Raw genomic sequence first — 18,970 nt, forward strand, 5'->3', positions numbered from 1 at the left:
TGCTGAGCTCGATAGCTACTTTCGCAGCAGCTGTTCAAACGCCTCCTGTGGCAGTGGGTGACAGTGCAGGCAGGCTCAGCTGGGAGATTGTGCTGCTGTCAAATGCGGGAGACTCCCGCGAATCGCTGGAGACTTGAGATGTCTGCACTGGTATAGCTGAATTTAATTACCACTGATCAGGCTGTATTTAAATGGGGTGGGGGGGGGGGGGGGTCGGCAGCCAACGCGAATCATCACCTCCCCGAAATTAGCTTTTGCAGGTTGAGATGTCTGGGATTATTAGGTTAAAGTAGTTCTATTGTCAAAATATACAGTTTCATTTTACGGCATCAGCATTGTGACAGCAATACAAATAACAGTTCTTTTTGATAATCCGGTATAAGCGTACTTAAAAAAAAAAATCTCCTTTCATGTAGTGTGTTCTTCCTGTCTGCTGGCCATCTCTTTTTATAACTTCCTGTACTCCCTACATGCTTTGCAGCTTCCCTTCTGCTGTTTTAGAAGGCAGGCTCTGTGAAATGTGTGACACAGCAGTACCTACTCACAGGAAATAGTGAATAAGTGTTACAGAATTCAAAGAAAAGGTGTGTGGGGTCTTCACAAAGTACTTTTAGAATCTTTGCGATCTTTCAGATTCAAATGAATTGAAATACTATGTGGAAAGGAATATATGCCTTTATATTTTGGCCAATTATGCACTTTAATATCTCCTCTTTGTAGTTCTAGTCATTCTTTTATGTTTTGCAGTAAACATCTTTTTTCTTCTTTGTGTGCATACATTTGAGGATGCATTGTGATGTTTGTATGACTTCATTTGGCGACCTTTAAGAAAGGACAAAAGAATGGTTATGATGAGTATAAGGCAGTATGTTATTATTCTCATTTACAGTATGCTATACTGTAATGTCCCGTACACAAGATCCGAATATCGTACAACAGATCGTATGACTTTTTCCGCTTAATAGTCGCAAGTAGAAATTGAATAGATTACTAAAGTCACGAAAAAATTCTCGCACAACGAAAAAAAAAGAAGTGATGTCATGTGTTGTGGTGTATTTGTATTGTATTTTCGGACGACAACTATACTGACTAAACAAAAATTGTACGATCTGGTATCGTACAAAGAACATTTTCGTGCTCGTCCGATCAAATAATATCAGATGAATTGTCATGATCGGCTCTCGAAAGCTCTGTATTAACGATCCGTTTATCGTACAATCGCGTCGAAACCTGTATTTTTCATCCTATTTTCAGATCGTGTGTACGGGCCTTAAGGTATGCATACTTCAAACATAGCTTGTAAATAAATAAATAAAAAAGTAGCCATAGGCTCTTGCAATTCAAAGGTTGCCTTCCAGGAAAGATTTTTGTAGATAAATACAGTAAATATTTTGAGGAAAGGCCTTCAAATGAAGGCAGCTTTTCAGATAGGTGTTACACGGCCGCTTAAAAGCATTTTAACTGCTTGCCGACCACCGTACACACATATACGTCAGCAGAATGGCTCGTACAGGCAAATGGGCGTACCTGTACGTCCCTTTGAATTTGCCTTCTTGTTGGCGCACGCGAGAGGCAGAATGGGGACATGCCTGTGTAAACAAGGCATTTCCCTGTTCTGCCTAGTGACATGACAGGGATCACTCTCATGTCAGTGGTAGCCCACCACTCCCACAGTTATAATCACTCCCTAGGACACACTTAACCCCTTAATCGCCCCCTAGTGTTTAACCCCTTCCCTGCCAGTGTCATTTATACAGTAATCAGTGGCTATTTATAGCACTGATCACTGTATAAATGACAATAGTCCCAAAATAGTGTCAAAAATATCTGATGTGTCCGCCATAATGTCACAGTCCAGGATAAAAATCGCAGATCGCCGCCATTACTAGTAAAAAAAAATAATAATAATAAAAATGCCATAAATCTATCCCCTATTTTGTAGACGCTATAACTTTTGTGCAAGCCAATCAACATACGCCTATTTGCAATTTTATTTACCAAAAATATGTAGAAGAATACATATCAGCCTAAACTGAGGAAAAAAAATGTGTTTTTATATATTTTTGGGGGATATTTATTATAGCAAAAAGTAAAAAATATTGTCTTTTTTGTTTTCAAAATTGTAGCTCTTTCTTTGTTTATGGTGCATAAAATAAAAAGCACAGAGGTGATCAAATACCACCAAAAGAAAGAAAGCTATTTTTGTGGGAAAAAAAAGGACGTCAATTTTGTTTGGGTACAGCGTTGCACGACCGCGCAATTGTCAGGCATGATCACAGGTATTGTTTTATCAAAAGTTACCAGTTTTAAACAATTTAAAATTACTTTAGTGCTTTGGATAGAAAACAAAAAAACAAAAACAAAAATGTAAGTGGTGGCTGTAATCATTTTCTTTTTTTGTTTGTCTTTTTTTATTTTTTTTACTTTACTTTCACCTGGTGATCCAGCCAGTAACACACTTCCTGTCTTGGGGTGTCTGCATTCTGGAAGAAGTAGTAAAGCAGACACAATTGGACAGCGGCATTGTCAGTCTGGTGGGGGGGGGGAGTCTTAGATGTACTAGGAGATTTAGCTACACCACACACATTAAAACAAAACACTCCAGCTAACACTTTATAAGCAGTTACAGCAAACAGTTTTGTTTCCTTTTGGGATAAAGGTTTTACAGAAATGAGTAAAATCTGACCACTGTAAGCACCCCTGTCAGCGTTAAATGGTTTGCCTGAACCCTCTAACTGCTACTTCATCTGGACAGCTTGGTTTGTTAAAGTACCCAGGTGAAAGTGGTAGGCTGAAATGTAATACAATTTTTGTTTTTGAGTTTAATATCTTTAAGTATTAGACCCCTTTCACACATGCGGATGGTATGTCCGTATTTCATCCATCCGTTTGCGGATGAAATACGGGCATACATTCATCCCTATGGGATAGCAGGTGCCTGCGGATGAGCATCCGCAGACACCCGATATCGTCCGCCTCCGCTACTGTCCGATTCTGCAGACGGAGGAAAATCCTATTTTTCTATCCGTCTGCAGAGCGGATCGGATGAACACGGACAGATGGTCCGTGCTCATCCGATCCCCATAGAGGAGAGCGGAGATCTGACAGGGCGGTCCCTGCACAGTGTGCGGAGACCGCTCTGTCCACCGCCGGCTCAGCGGGGACAACGGAGCGATCCCCGCTGAGCGAGCGGATCATCACGGAGCGGATCATTACTGATCCGCCCCGTGTGAAAGAGGCCTTACAGTTTAAGGCCTGTGTCTGTCTTGAAACAATTCCAGCCTCAGACAATGCCCTGCTTCTGTAGTTTGCTGGTACCAGCTAGCCATTATACACATGCGGTTACATCGAAAAGTGAAATGTTTCTTTATTCAAGCCTTGATTAGAATTTGCTCTTAGTTAAAGGATGACATTTAAAGCTGCAGCTGATATTAAAGGCACAAATACTAGTTGCATGTGACTATATGTATGTTGTGACAGAGCGAGGCTCTGTCCTTATAAAATTGGAGGAAAAAGGGATCTCCAACCCTGTGTCCAGGTCTGGATGATAACGAGCAGGGTGTGTGCCCAGCTGCACACAGGCCATATAATGAAAGGATGTTGGGAATGGAAGGTGAGGGATGGTGGAGTGAAGTAGCTTGAAGCTGCTGTGCATGTCCAAAGAGCCCAAAGCTGTGTGTGTTGAAGGGTTGAAACTGTGTGCGTCCAAAGAGCCCAAAGCTGTGTGCGTTGAAGGGTTGAAGCTGTGTGCGTCCAAGGAGTCCAAAGCTGTGTGTTAAAGGGCTTGAAGCTGTGTGCGTCCAAGGAGCCTAAGACTGTGTGCGTCCAAGCAGTTTGGTGGACGGAGCAAGTACCTATAGCAGCACTACTGCTGAAGAGTAGCCAGATGGGCTAGCATTTTCATTTGGATTTATTGTGTATTTAATGTAAGCTTGGACCCCTGCGTGGGATTTCTGGATGGACTAATATTTTGTTTTCTTATAATAAACGTGGGCTACTAGGCCCTTAACCATAAACGCCTGCCTGATGTGAACTAAAAATTGCATCTACCAATTGAGCTAAACACCCCAATGTCACAAGTTGTGTTCGAATGCGGGCACAAGATGGTGGAATCCGGGTCCTTGTCCTACAGTAAGTTCAAGTCAGGAACTATTGGCTGTGTGTGGAAGTGCAGCCAGGCAAAAGGCATTGCGTGTTGCAGGTGGTGTACCTGTGAATGAAAAGTCAATTTTTTTTTTTTTTCTTGCTATGAACTGTGTTTGTGTGTATGAGACAGCACAATCAGGGTGTGCAATGTGCAGGTGAGGAAAGCTTGCATGAAGAGAAAAGCAACTTGCTTTAAAAGAGACACTTTCATTTTCCTGGACTGTTTAAAGTTGTTCTGGAGTCTCTAAGTATGGGGCGGTCAAAGCTCCTAAAAGAGGCAAGGTTTGCTGAAATGAGAGACAGAGCTCTGTGGTTGGAGGGGATGTTACCGCCCGAACGAGCCCCATACATACCTGATCAGAGTGTATCAAGGAGAAAAAGGGCTGGGGTTGTCCCTAGCAACCCTGGTGCAATGAGTGCACAGGTGACTGCTGTTATGGAGAGTCCACCAGCATTTGAATCTGCAGTGGATTGGTGCAAGCGGCATTTAGCATCACTGAACCAAGCTACAGAGGAAAGGAAGCCAACCCTCAGTGCAAGGGGAAAGCCGCTGGATGTCCATAACTGGAAGAGGGCTGTTGTTGCCCCTGGCAAAGCTGCTGCAGTTAACACAACAGCTATTGTGAAAGATGTGAATGTGTCACAGCATGAGATGGGATCCAGCAGAGAGAAGCCCATGCTATATGCAAGGAGAGAGGCTGATCAAAGGCTGAGGATGAGAGTGGTTGCCCATAGCAACGCAGAGGAAGCCAGTCGGGCTATCTCTGTACCATGGGCTATGTCTAATAAGGATCGTGGAAATTGGCTTAAGGAGGAGCCAAGTTATCATGTTGGAGAGAGCCAGCAAAGTTCTGCTGGGAGAGTGCGGTCTCCCATGGCAACCGGAGTGAAATTTATGCCTGAAAGGAGCTGCAGTAGAGGTTTGGTTCAACATCCCCACAAAGAGGCCTGTGCATTCCGGCCAGCTGGGAATCACCAGGAGAGAATCGCTTTGGGAAAAAATCGTCCAGTACCATGCCTGGAATGTGGCCAGCTGGGGCATGGCATGTTTTCTTGCCCTAGGTTGTGGAATACGGCTGGAGATAATGTTGCTGAGAAAGTTTTGTCTGTAGGCCCAGATTCCGGTGAAAATATGCTTGCAGTCACCCCTAGCAACAAGAAGTTTCCTGTTGTGCCTGCAGGGGGTGCTAAACGGTGGGAGATGCCTGCTGTAGTTTCATCCCATGGCCACCAGGAGGAGTTGGCCAGTAAAAGTGCAGCAGAGGACTGGTGCATAAGACGACGTACTCAAATGAAGATGGTGACACCAACTACTGCAGTGGGTAAGACTGTCTTTAATGAAATGATGGCTGGAACTGCTGATTTCATGTATAAAAGGACTGGTTACGAGACTGTCCATGACGATATGAGAGTGACCCCAGTTAGTGGGGCCACTGAATGTGCACTTGAGAATGACTTTTCCCTATATAGTGGGAATGCAAGGGTTAAAATCCAAATAGAACCTGTGTTGATGACTAAAAGTGTTGTGTCTAATGACTATCAGGCTCAAGTTGACCATGGGCTAGGACAGCCTACAAATGCGAAAAATGCTATAAGTGTTACTGTTAATGAAAAGTTTAATGATGTTGGGAAAACTTTTGCTCTAAAAGAACCTGGGGTTAGCAAAAATGGGCCATTGCCTATAGCAACTGGTGGTAAGTATAAGGGGATACCTATTGAAATTACCAAAGATATACTAAGTCAAGTACCAATATGCTTAGGCTTGCATTTCAATAGGTTCAGAATTAAGACAAGCATACTGGCGTACGTGACATACTATGTACAAAATAACGTGACTAGATGACAGATATCTGCATGTCTCTTCAGAACATCTGTCTGTAGTTTCGTTTCTGTACATTGTTGAGAGGCACAAAAGCTAGATAAGGACTGGTTACGCAAGAATATGGTCAGTCAGTAGATGCTGAAAGGGCAAAATAACTGTCAGGAGATAACCTTTAACTTACATTTCAGGAAAGAACTAATGTCATGAGTTAAATTGTTGATGTATGTGTAAATCACCCTATTGGCCCCTCACAGGGCAGGGCTTTGTGGAATATCACATAAAAGACGGTCCACTTTCCATTAAACCTTGTAATCAGTTACCACGTACCCACGAGTATGTGTATTTGGTTATCCGCCGGCGATTGGGATCTCCATTGAGCCACTCCAGCCTAGGCTATCCAGGGGAATCTAGAAGACGAACACCTTACAGTTTTGGTACCAGAAAGTGGGGTTTGCACAGGTAAGTCATTTACACCTTTTACCTCTTTTTATGGTAATTGGCGTTTATGCTTGACCTGTCCAAACAACCATTATAAGAAATTTAATTGTATATATATATATATATATAAACTGTGCCTTCGCAACGGACTAGGCTGGTCCCTTGGGGGGTGAAAAGGGTTCGCAGGTATTGAGGAGTCTGACTAGGTTGGTCCGACTATAAACTAAGAGAGATATTCATGATTTTATTCTAACACGGGAGGTATCATATACGCCCGTGACATAAGGATTGGCTAAATGGACGCCCACTTGAGAACTTTTAAAGTGCACTATAAATAATGAAATGCATCATGATGTGATTACTTGATAATGTACATGTAAAGTTTTAAAGCTGAAATCTTAAACCATAAAAATATGTCTGTTTCTCTTTAGGTGCAAGCGTAAGTATATAGAGTATTAACGTTGTATAAGATATAATTATATAGAGTGGATATCTGTTTGAATAAACCCAAATGTTGTTAAATGAATACAGAGTATTAAGAACCAGATTGTAGTGAGATAGCACCCGCCTGTTCATGCTGCACGCTAGGTTTACCTTTTCTTAGCATTGATGAAAGGTAGATTCTTTTGACCACTAGGCCTACAGGCTTCTCTTGCAGACTTGGTGTAAGAGGGGTATATCCCGCCACCAGGAAGGATTTACCCTTCATCGTATATTAAGGGTAAATCTTCATAGTTTTATATAAGTCCATCTGCCCCAAAAAGATCAGGGATCCTACTCCCAGACCAGAGACCGGATTGTTGAACAAACCGGGTGTTATCACCTGTGTCCTGCCACTAGACACTGCCCAGACTACTAGATGGGGAATTCTGCAGCAACCCAAGCCATGACCACCCCATCACCCTATGAATTTGTCAGTAATATGATCCCTGGCCCCCAGGTAGAACCATTTTGGACACAAGTCCGAGAAAGGTGTCAGCAATTGGGGATACATGACCCAGGGCCATATGGTCCTTGTACTGAGGAAGACTGGCAGGAAGTAAGTAAAATATGCCAAATCCACAAAAATTCGTACCCTCCAGGGAAGTGGGAAAATATTCAATATATGAAAGATTGTTACCATGCATGGGATAAATGTCTATGCAAATATAAAAAGAAGCATATTAATAAAACTACAAAGCTTACTCCAAATATAGGACCCAGTACTATGGCTGAAGCCCCTGCACCCCCTTCACCCCCCCCCTCCCCCGCCTCAATGTCCACCCCCACCTTATGTTATGGTAAAAAACGAGGAGGGGACGCCAGGACCATACTTTCAACTATATCCTTCACTGGATCCTGTAGTCCTAGCCGCCATAGCACACACCACAGCAACACCACAACAAGTGGCCCAATGGGAACAAGTAAGTAGGGGCAGAGAGGAAGAGGGGAGACAGGAGGAAGTTACAGGACAAGAAGAAGTGGGTAGTCCCGAAAAGCAGGAATTAGAGGCAAAGATAAAAGAGTTTGAAGAGAGGAAAAAGGAGGAAGAAGAGAGAATAGGGAAAAGGAGAACTGAGTTAGAAACACTTATGGAAGGACTAAAACAAAAAGAAATAGCCCTCAATGAGGCAGAAAAGGTACAAGTGGATAGGAAAATAATGTTAGAAATGTATCAGAAAGACTTGGAAGAAAGGAAGAAGGAATTCCAGGAGGGAAGAGAGAGAGAGGAACAAAGGATGGAGGACCTAAAAAAGGAACTAGAAAAGTTAAGAAGGCAATTAGGGAAGAAGGAGGAAATGTTAAAAGAAGCGCAGGATAGGATTATAGCGCTGCCCCCCACCACTACAAGAAGCCATACAAAAGAGACACCTATTCCCAAAACTGAGGAGTCAGGTCCAATTAGTAAAAAAGGGACATTATCCATAGAAGAGGAAACTGAGGAAGAAGTAGTAGGGGCTTCATTCAAAGCACCTTTGATGACCATGGGGAACACCGAGGTGCATATACCATTACCTTTGGGTACACTCTCCAAAATAAAAGAACTATGTCCCAATCCCAAGAAGTATCCACGAGATGCAGGTACCTTTCTGGCAAAATATAGTGCAGGCACAGGGCTTGACAAAGATGACATAAAAAGTATTCTTAGCATTGTAGACCCAGACAGCCCAGAAGTAGCCCCTGTAGACGACCTATGGGCAACCCATATCCAGATCAATAAGGATTGGATATCCTTTTGGAAAGGCATGGGAGGTCATTGGTCCAAATTATACAAAGGATCATCTGCACTCCAAGAACTGATCCTAGCCAAGCAGGGACCTAAAGAGAAATTCTATGATTACTGTACCAGAGTATACTCCCTATGGAAAGCTGTAGATGGGGCCACACCACAATTATTTACTACTACCATCATGTCAGGAGGCGATCCCAAAGTGACGCAATTGCTCAAATTCACAAACCCCAAATGGGCAGAGCAAGTACCAGATGAATTCATGAAGGACGCTAGGTCCAGAGAGACTTCAGGAGTCTTTGAACAAAAAGGGGGAATTTTCCCCTCCTTGACACAAACACAAACCCTAGTCACACCTGAAACCTCATCCTCACCACCGCACCTCATGACCATGCAGCCCTACCCACCTGACCAAGGATGTTTCAATTGTGGGGAACAGGGACATTGGAAATCACAGTGCCCATATAGACAGAGAGCGAGCTATCCGAGGGGCAGGGGAAGGGGGTACAACGCTGCTAATCGCCCCCCTCACACTATAAGGTACCCCCAATATCCGCCACCTCCCCAAACACCATCTCAAAACCATGCGCTTGCACAGCCACCCTACACCCCAACCTCTAACAGACCTCCCCCTCGAATCCCCATGCAGTGGCCGTCTACCCGACAAACACACCCCCAATAGGGATGCCTAGAGTATGTCCCTTCCCTCAGTCTGGTGTGCCACAACCTATCATGGAAGAGTCTACCACAAGTTATATTACGTGTAGACAACCACATAGTGTGTTTCCTGCTTGATTCAGGTGCCACTTTTAGCTCATTAAATGATGAGAGGTATGACACACCACTGTGTACTGAGGGACACTCTATTGGAATAAATGGGACATCGGTTACTCATTCCGTCACCCCGCCTTTACCAGTCTCTACCCCGGATGGACTAGAGCTATGTATGCAGAGTTTTGCTGTCCTGACTTCCTGTCCAGTGTCCCTAATGGGCAGAGATTTACTATCCCAGTTAAACATTACCATTAAGTTTGACAAAGACGGCTCCCTCACTGCAAGTTCCCCTCTTTGTGACTTACACAGCCCAAAAAGACATGCACACAGGAGTTTCTTTCTAATGATACCTTCCTCCCTTGACCATCACACAATTTGGGCAGAAAACAAAGGTAGTGTGGGCTTTATTAATTGCACACCATATGCACCCCAAATGCGATCAGATGCGGGGATACAATATCAAAAACAGTATCCCCTACCCCCAGAGAAAGTCAAAGGCATCTCCCCTCAAATTAATGATTACATATCAAAAGGTATCCTGAAACCAATCATCAGTCCCTGGAACACGCCCATTTACCCCGTAAAAAAGGCTAGTGGGGAGTGGAGACTTGTACAAGACCTAAGGGCAGTTAACAAACAAGTGATTCCACTTCCACCCCTAGTCTCAGACATCACTTTTATCTTCTCATGTATACCGGCACATTCTCTATGCTACACAGTGATTGATTTAGCAAATGCCTTCTTTAGCATTCCCATTGCGGAAGAGGCCCAGCCTATGTTTGCCTTCTCCTGGACGGAGGGCCAGTTGACAGGTCAGTTAACCTGGACACGCCTGCCTCAGGGGTATGTTGATAGTCCTGCTGCCTTCTCTATGGTACTCAATGAGACTGTCAAATCTTGGACGCCTGAGGGAGGGTCGGTGCTAATACCGTATGTGGACGACTTGCTCTTGTGCAGTCGCACTGCTGAAGATTGTGCGGTCGATTCCACATCTCTGTTGAACCATCTAGCCCACATCGGGCATTTAGCATCCAGAAAGAAGATACAGTGGTGTATGCCACAAGTGGAATACTTGGGGTGCATACTAAAAAGGGGGACAAGGATGGTCTCCCCCAAACGCGCCGCAGCCCTACAAGCTCTGAGCCCCCCAAAAGACAAGGCAGCCCTGCTCTCATTCTTGGGCGCTGTGGTATATTGCCGCCAGTGGATCCCCGACTGTTCTCATTATGATGGCATACTAAGAGAGGCCACCGCCTCAACAGCCCCTAGGCAGGTTGATTGGACAGAGGAACGGCTTAAGGCCTTCCAGGCCCTATTGAACAGTTTGTCATGTGCACCCGCCCTGGGGTTGGTAGACTATGGTAAAGCTTTTCAACTATACTGTGTAGTCTCGGGGACCTCTTTTGCCGCAGTTTTGACACAACAGCATGGAACAGGCTACCGCCCTGTCTCCTACCTATCTAAAAAACTCCCCCTTCAGGTTCAAGGCATGCCATCATGCCTTCAGAATTTAGCCGCCTGTGCGATGGCCGTACAAGATGCCAACAAGATGGTCTTGGGACACCCGATGACGCTTTACACCACACATTCTGTCACCCACCTCATACAGAACATGAAAACCCAACACATGACCTCACAAAGACTCAGTGGATATGAGATTTCCCTCATGAACACAGACAATCTGTCTCTCAAATATGTTCCCGCCAACAACCCTGCCGTCCGTCTCTTGCACTCCATGTTACGCCTACCACAAGACCCAGACCAGTTTCATGACTGTATAACACGAGTGGAGTCTATCACATCACCAAGACCAGACCTCACCGACGTACCGATTACCAATGCAGACGATGTTTTTGTGGACGGTAGTTGCTCCCGTCCCTCCGATTCCACCTTCCAAACAGGATATGCAATAGTCCAGTTGCCAAACAAGGTATTAGAAGCCAAACCACTGCCCCCCTCTTCGGCTCAGGTGGCTGAACTAGAAGCCCTCACCAGGGCCTGCATTTTATTTACAGATAAGAAGGTGAACATTTACACAGACAGTAGATATGCATTTGGGGTGGTGCATGACTTCGGAGTAATATGGGCTAAAAGAGGTTTTAAAACAGCAGATAATAAACCTATTTCCAATGCTACCCAGATTCAGGCACTTCTTCGGGCTATTTTGCTCCCAAAAGAGGTGGCAATAATTAAAGTAAAAGCACATTCTTCAGATAATAGCAGACTTTCCAAGGGAAATGCCTTAGCTGACCGAGAAGCGAAAAAGGCAGCCCAGTCCTCCACCCAGGAGCCCACCCCCACGTCCATGTACTTTAAGGATCATTTCACCTGTCCTAACTTTAAATCTGTAGTGGCACAAATGCAATCATTAGCCACTGAGGAAGATGTCTTGTATTGGGTGAAGGCTGGCTTGACCAAAGACCCAGAGGGTCTGTGGTCAAAAGAGGGGAAGATATTGGGAATACCTGAGGCAAGCAGTATTCTAATTCTCTCCTACCTTCATGGTCCAGGACACATAGGTGACGTCCCTTTAGCCACTATGTACACCAAATCTTTCTGCACAAACGCCTTGAACAAACAAGTCAAACTCCTGACCACAAGTTGCCTTACCTGTGCTCAAAACAATGTGCAGGGCAAACGGCATGGCCTACATGGTCATCTACCCCCACCAATAGGTCCCCTTACAGATTTACAAGTAGACTTCACACACATGCCAAAACAAAAGGGGAACCTAAAATTCCTATGCGTTGTCGTAGATAAATTTTCAGGCTAGGTTGAAGCCACTGCCTGTGCAGGTGAGACAGCCAATATAGCAGCAAAATGCTTGCTGAATAACTGGATTTGTAGGTTTGGCATACCAACATCTATTTGGTCAGATAGGGGACCTGCATTCAGCTCCTCCGTTACCCAGGCTGTGGCTAAATTGTTAGGGCTGCAATGGAAACTACACATCCCCTATCACCCTCAAAGCGCAGGGGTAGTGGAAAGAATGAATAGAAATATAAAGGATAAATTGAAAAAGGCCACAGGGGGCACAATGAAGGGATGGCTTGATCACCTCCCTTCTGTGCTATTCCAGATTAGGACAGCACCCCACGCCAGAACGAAACTTTCACCTTTTGAAATTTTAATGGGAGTCCCCGCAAACATAGAATTACCCCCATTAGACCAAGACACTGATATTGACATTTATTCCCAACAGGAAATGTACGTGAAAAACCTGGTAAGTATGCTTCATGAAACGAACGAACAAGTTTCTGTCACCTTTTCTCCTCTCTCCACAGAGCCAACACACCCCTTCATCCCAGGAGATCAAGTGCTAGTCAAGCAACTGGCCCACAAAAAGAGGATCGGACCAATCTACTCTGGACCTTGGAAGGTTGAAAAGGTGTCCAGAACTGCGGTCCTGACTGACCAAGGAAACACCTGGATCCACGCCAGCAGGCTGAAAAAGTGCCCACCGCTTCCCACAACCCCCGACCCCCCACCTATTGAAGGAGAACCCGACCCACCTGAACAGCTACCGGAACTGCAAGAGATTCAGGAAGGCATTGGACAATTAACCCTTGAAACCCTACACGATAGCGAGGAAGAAGGACAAGCATAAGAACTTGTAGAAATGTTTTTACCTTCAGTGTCAGGGAAGGCTGTATGCCTTTGGGGTAGTCTGGTACTACTTGTATTCCTGCCCACATGGTTTATAGCCAACTGTATATATCATCCAAAAGACTTAGGTCTATTAAAAGGGATATGTGGACCACCTAAGATGAATAATACCCCCGGCCAAAGACATAGTAGAAGTATTATACCCGTTAATGAGTCACCTAAGGGACTGACTGACAAGATGTTACTACTAAAATTCAAATATAGCTATGCTCAAAAATCCGGTTTTGAGAAATGCTGGATCTGCAGCAAGCTACATCCCAGTACAGCTAGAATCCCTCTCATGGCAGTCCCCTTGAATTTTACCCCCCTCCTTAATGGAACACCCCCTATCGTCCTAACGAATGTTACTAGGACCCTTTCAAATAAAACCCTCACTTTCCAAATTATAGGTAGAAGCCACTTCCCAGACTGGTGTTTCCAACTGGGAAACACCACAGATGGAGCCGAGGTTTGCAAACAAGCAAAACTTAACATTTCAATGACGTTATTGCCCAACACAGGGAAGAGGTAAATAAACTACAGAAAGAGGCAAGAAACATAGGAAAAAACTGGGATCCATTCTCGAGCAGTTTTAGTTTTGGGGGATAAATATCTTGGCTCCGAAATACTGCCATGACAATTGCCACTGTGATTCTCTTCATTCTATTTTTATATGCCTGTTATAAGATAATCAAATGTTTATGTAAAAAGGGAAACACGGCCGCTCCGGAGGATCTGAAACTCACTTCCATTGTTAAAGATCCAACGGTATGGTATAAAAACCAAGAGCAAGAGGGTTCGGAGTATGAAGCCTGTGCTATTAAATTAGAAAAGGAATGATCATTATGTAAATCACAGAATGATCAAAGGGAGGATTATAAGGGGATACCTATTGAAATTACCAAAGATATACTAAGTCAAGTACCAATATGCTTAGGCTTGCATTTCAATAGGTTCAGAATTAAGACAAGCATACTGGCGTACGTGACATACTATGTACAAAATAACGTGACTAGATGACAGATATCTGCATGTCTCTTCAGAACATCTGTCTGTAGTTTCGTTTCTGTACATTGTTGAGAGGCACAAAAGCTAGATAAGGACTGGTTACGCAAGAATATGGTCAGTCAGTAGATGCTGAAAGGGCAAAATAACTGTCAGGAGATAACCTTTAACTTACATTTCAGGAAAGAACTAATGTCATGAGTTAAATTGTTGATGTATGTGTAAATCACCCTATTGGCCCCTCACAGGGCAGGGCTTTGTGGAATATCACATAAAAGACGGTCCACTTTCCATTAAACCTTGTAATCAGTTACCACGTACCCACGAGTATGTGTATTTGGTTATCCGCCGGCGATTGGGACCTCCATTGAGCCACTCCAGCCTAGGCTATCCAGGGGAATCTAGAAGACGAACACCTTACAGTAAGACAGCACAGTTGTCCACAGGAATCTCCAGGGAACTTCATGTATTGGAGTCAGAGGTTGCCCTGGACAACTGCGATGTCACTCTGGTGGGACAGAATGGAACTGTACTGTGTAATGGTAATGTGTTAGTGCAAGCTGCTAGTACTAAAAATGTGCAGGTAAATGGTAGATTAACACAACCTGTGAAAAATGCAAAAGTGTGTGAGGCTTATGAAATGCAAGCAGAGAAAGGTGGTGAATATGGTGTATTGCAACCTGTGCTACCACAGTCTGACATAATTTACAATGACTGGTGTTATGAGTCTGCAACTAAGCCAGTCTGTTCTTATGTGTCTCCTTGGGCAGAAGGATCGGTGCTGAGGAGTACCGCAGAAGGGAGCTCACATACAATAGATTGGAATAGTTGGGGTGAAAATCTTATCTCCCTGATAGATAAGGCTTTTATGCACAAAAATAAGGTGGACACGGTTTCTGCTGGGCCAGCAAGAGGGGCTGCAGAACAGCCTGTACCTGAGGGCGCGGTGGCTGCTGCAGGGGTTAACCCTGGTGAGCAGGACGAACCAAATAAGGGCACAGCAGAGACATTGTCCGTGACCCACAAAACTGAGGTTGGCATGGAGTGTCAACGTGACGTCACTGGTAATGTTCTGGAGCAGTTCACTGATGCTGAGCCTGAGAAGTTGGGTATGAGTCCAGCAATTGGCAGTGCTCTGGTGGAGCACCAGGCTGTGTTTACCTCCAGCTGCGAGAAGGTTCCGTTAACCTTCGCAACTTTTCAAGTCTCAGCAAGTGAGTCTCTCTGTATCCCCAGTGTCATGAAAATCCCCAGGAAGGACTTAGGTCTGGAGTCAAGGGCCTGGTTTATAACCGAAGCATTAAAAGAGATGCTTGAACTTTGGGATGTACAGCCAATCTATACTAGTGTGTCTCCTCCACAGTCTGATTGTCTGGTATTGCGGAGTACCACTAGGTGGAACACTGTAGGGCAGGCTGTACAGAGCAAAGCAAAACGGGACAGGAATGGTTTATTCCTAAGTTTGCTACTTTTGTTAAAAGTTGCTGCTACGTATGCTGCTGGACTACGTGCAGAAGAAATATTTGAGACAGACTTTGGAGAAGTTGAAAATAAGCCTAAAATGTCTGTGGTTACACCTCCTAACAGCCAGATGGGAAGCATTTCTGCTGCTATGGTCCAGTGTGGTGCTGGTCAGTTGGTGAAGGGCGTGTATACTGCACCAGTAGAAAAACCACATGAGGTGGAAGAGCCATGTGTGGACCTGAAAGCAGCAGAGATCCTGACCAGGGCTCAAACAAAGGTGGTTAAAGAGACTGGGGTCCCCAGTCCAGTGCTTGGTTTAGGTGACAAACCTAATAAGGTCCCCGGGACAGGGGAATGGGCAAGGAGCGTGGTAAAAATTGTATGTGGATCAGACGAGAGCTGGCCTGTTCCGGTGGATAAAAATACAGATGGCATCAGAACGGGTCAAGTGGTGGGACAGCTGCCTGCAGAGTGGGTGAACCCAGGGGAGGTGGCGTCCTGTGAGGTTCCTGTGGGTGATGGCGGCCCTCTGGTATGTGTGCCCTCTGCAGACTCTGCCCTAGCAAATTTTGAAAAAAAAGGCATTGGTGACATGTGCAACATTGAGAGGTCTAATGTTGGTTTGAATATGTCTGTCAATGATGAACCAAATAATGTGTTAATGGTACATGATAATGTGGTGCCCAAAGGTACAGGTAAACCTGGTAATCAATTAGTGACTGCTGAGTCAGGTACCAGAAATAAGAGGTGGGTTTCCGTTCTAAACACTATAGAAATAGGCCCTCTACAGTCTCAGAACAGTACTGCTGAGAAAGTTTTGTGGAAACCTGGGAACCTGAAGCGTGGAGGCAGAAGGGTTGGTAGAAAGACCAACAGGAACCCATTAAGATTTCAGGAGAGGAAGTGCTTATGGAAATGCACTCGGAAGAAAAGTTGGGAAGGTTGCATCAACGCTCATAGCAGAGTGACAGTAAGGCTTAGAGGGAGACACCAAAGGAGGCATTGGGTAGAGTTCCCCGTTAGGAGAAGCGAGGTTGGACAGGAGTGTACTTCTGTAAATGGTATCTGGCACAGAGGTGCCAAAAGTAACTTGGGGGTTCCGCCCTCTGGGTCGAAACAAAGGGGGGGAATGTTCCTGGAAGCACACCCGGAAAAAGGTTGGGCCTACGTGGCTGACAGCCAGCACAGAGGTGTCCCAACCATCATGATGGGTGCTGGTGTTCCTCCCTCTGGATTGAAACAAAGGGGGGGGGATATGTGACAGAGCGAGGCTCTGTCCTTATAAAATTGGAGGAAAAAGGGATCTTCAACCCTGTGTCCAGGTCTGGATGATAACGAGCAGGGTGTGTGCCCAGCTGCAGACAGGCCATATAATGAAAGGATGTTGGGAATGGAAGGTGAGGGATGGTGGAGTGGAGTAGCTTGAAGCTGCTGTGCATGTCCAAAGAGCCCAAAGCTGTGTGCGTTGAAGGGTTGAAACTGTGTGCGTCCAAGGAGTCCAAAGCTGTGTGTTAAAGGGCTTGAAGCTGTGTGCGTCCAAGGAGCCTAAGACTGTGTGCGTCCAAGCAGTTTGGTGGACGGAGCAAGTACCTATAGCAGCACTACTGCTGAAGAGTAGCCAAGTGGGCTAGCATTTTCATTTGGATTTTTTGTGTATTTAATGTAAGCTTGGACCCCTGCGTGGGATTTCTGGATGGACTAATATTTTGTTTTCTTATAATAAACGTGGGCTACCAGGCCCTTAACCATAAACGCCTGACTGATGTGAACTAAAAATTGCATCTACCAATTGAGCTAAACACCCCAATGTCACAATGTTTACTGATGATTTTTGATCCTGACTGTGATTCTCCTTGCATATGGACTGATTTTAATAAATATTACTATAGAAAGTTTTTATATCTAGAGAAATGCACCTCTCTTTTCACTGTTATTCTTTCTTTATATTCTTTGAGGGACATACCATTAAAAATATAAACATTATGTTACTTTAATACTTTATAAATTATTCCTATAGCAGACAGCAGCTTTCATGGTCAGAATCAAATTATGCAACACATCTATCAGACCAGCAGGTGGCAACATGATACCAGAATAAATAAACATTGCTATCTGCTTGCATCAGCTATGAAACACATGAAATAAGGAAGGAAGCAGATATTTCAAACATAGAATGCAAAATTATGCTGCATATGCTTTCTGCTCAGTATGTAGAAACACTGAATATTATAGTAATTAGTATTGGAAAATAAATCACTCAGAATGCGTGTCTTTTTTTTTATTTTCAACACTTTTTGGGGAGTAATTGATAAGCGGTAGTATTAGGATTGCCACCTCTGTTTTGGCAAAATAAGGGACAGAACTGGGGGAATGTGGGAAGATTGGATGGTGGAGTTAAGGGCGGAGCTAATCTTGGTGCGCGTATGGCACCATGCTCTACACTGGTGGTGGACAAGTTGACTTAAAGCAGAGTTCCACCCAAAAGTGGAAGCTCTGTGTCATGAACCTGAGGAATGTTTCATGCCTTGTCTGTCTGCTTACCTCTCTGATCTGTGAACGCACTCACACCTCACCTGTGTGTTTAAATAGTCTTCTCTCAGCATGGCTCCAAGCCAGCCTTGCCCCGACTTTGGCTTGTTCGCCTGACTATCCTGTGTTAACTCTGTACTGCTGCTCCTGCTTTATCCACCAGAGCCAGTCCGTGAGCATGAGCTGAGAGACCCTGGGGCTGTGACCTGGAATCAGCTGCAGTCAAATCCATCCTTACCACTCTGCCAAAAGTCTGCTTTTGTGGGACAGTATGCTGTTAGTTTTTGTATACTAACTGCTAAGCTGCGCTGGAATAATGAGGCCTTAGTTGCAACCTTTTTACATGGCCTCTCTGACAGAGTTAAGGACGAACTAGCGGAAAGAACCATCGCCGCCAATCTGGATGATGTCATCTCCTTGTGTAACCAGATCAATATTTGCTTTCAGGAAAGGACCCTAGAAAAAAGACGCCAGCTCTCCTTGGTGTAATGATATCACACACTGGACACATGAAAAGCTGTATCTAGCGGCCATGTTGTTTAGGAACTTTACAGCCGCCATGTCAGTCTTGGCTAATAGTTACACATTGCAGTAGAAATCTAAACCCCCCTCCCTCTCACCCTTTCGCCCCTCACCACTCCATTGGTGGTCTTGGCGATTGATGGCACTGTTCTTCCAGGGGCCTTATCCACTTCCGGACCCTCCATGTTAAGATTTCGGTAGAGATACTCCACCAGGAGTGGATATTATTATTATTATACACGATTTATATAGCGCCAACAGTTTACGCATGTATAGGGAGGACAACCCAATTACAGTACACTTCAATACAAAAGGTACAGGAGGACCCTGCTCATAAAGCTTACATTCTAAAAGGAAGGGGGTGGTGCAAAAGGTAATAGTTGCAGAGAATGATTTGATAGGGGTGATGGGATATC

At 44.7% G+C, this 18,970-nt stretch overlaps 1 protein-coding gene across 1 annotated transcript; it reads left to right on the plus strand.

Annotated features, from left to right (window-relative positions):
* The first annotated feature begins 5,866 nt into the window (after positions 1 to 5,866).
* LOC143983414 (uncharacterized) lies at positions 5,867 to 17,418 on the plus strand. The gene is made up of 2 exons (XM_077483075.1): positions 5,867 to 6,427; positions 12,674 to 17,418. The coding sequence occupies exon 2, from the start codon at positions 14,257 to 14,259 to the stop codon at positions 16,762 to 16,764; it is 2,508 nt and encodes an 835-aa protein (XP_077339201.1). The 5' UTR covers positions 5,867 to 6,427; positions 12,674 to 14,256; the 3' UTR covers positions 16,765 to 17,418.
* The last annotated feature ends 1,552 nt before the right edge of the window (positions 17,419 to 18,970 follow it).

Source organism: Lithobates pipiens, unplaced genomic scaffold, assembly GCF_037356315.1.
Source record: "Lithobates pipiens isolate NorthernLeopardFrog02 unplaced genomic scaffold, aLitPip1_a1.2 Scaffold_16, whole genome shotgun sequence".
In the NCBI taxonomy this organism is placed as follows: Eukaryota; Metazoa; Chordata; class Amphibia; order Anura; family Ranidae; genus Lithobates; species Lithobates pipiens.

What these genes read in the sequence shown, in the direction of transcription:
- LOC143983414 (XM_077483075.1), top strand. Translation starts at nt 14,257, where the DNA reads ATGTGTAAATCACCCTATTGGCCCCTCACAGGGCAGGGCTTTGTGGAA.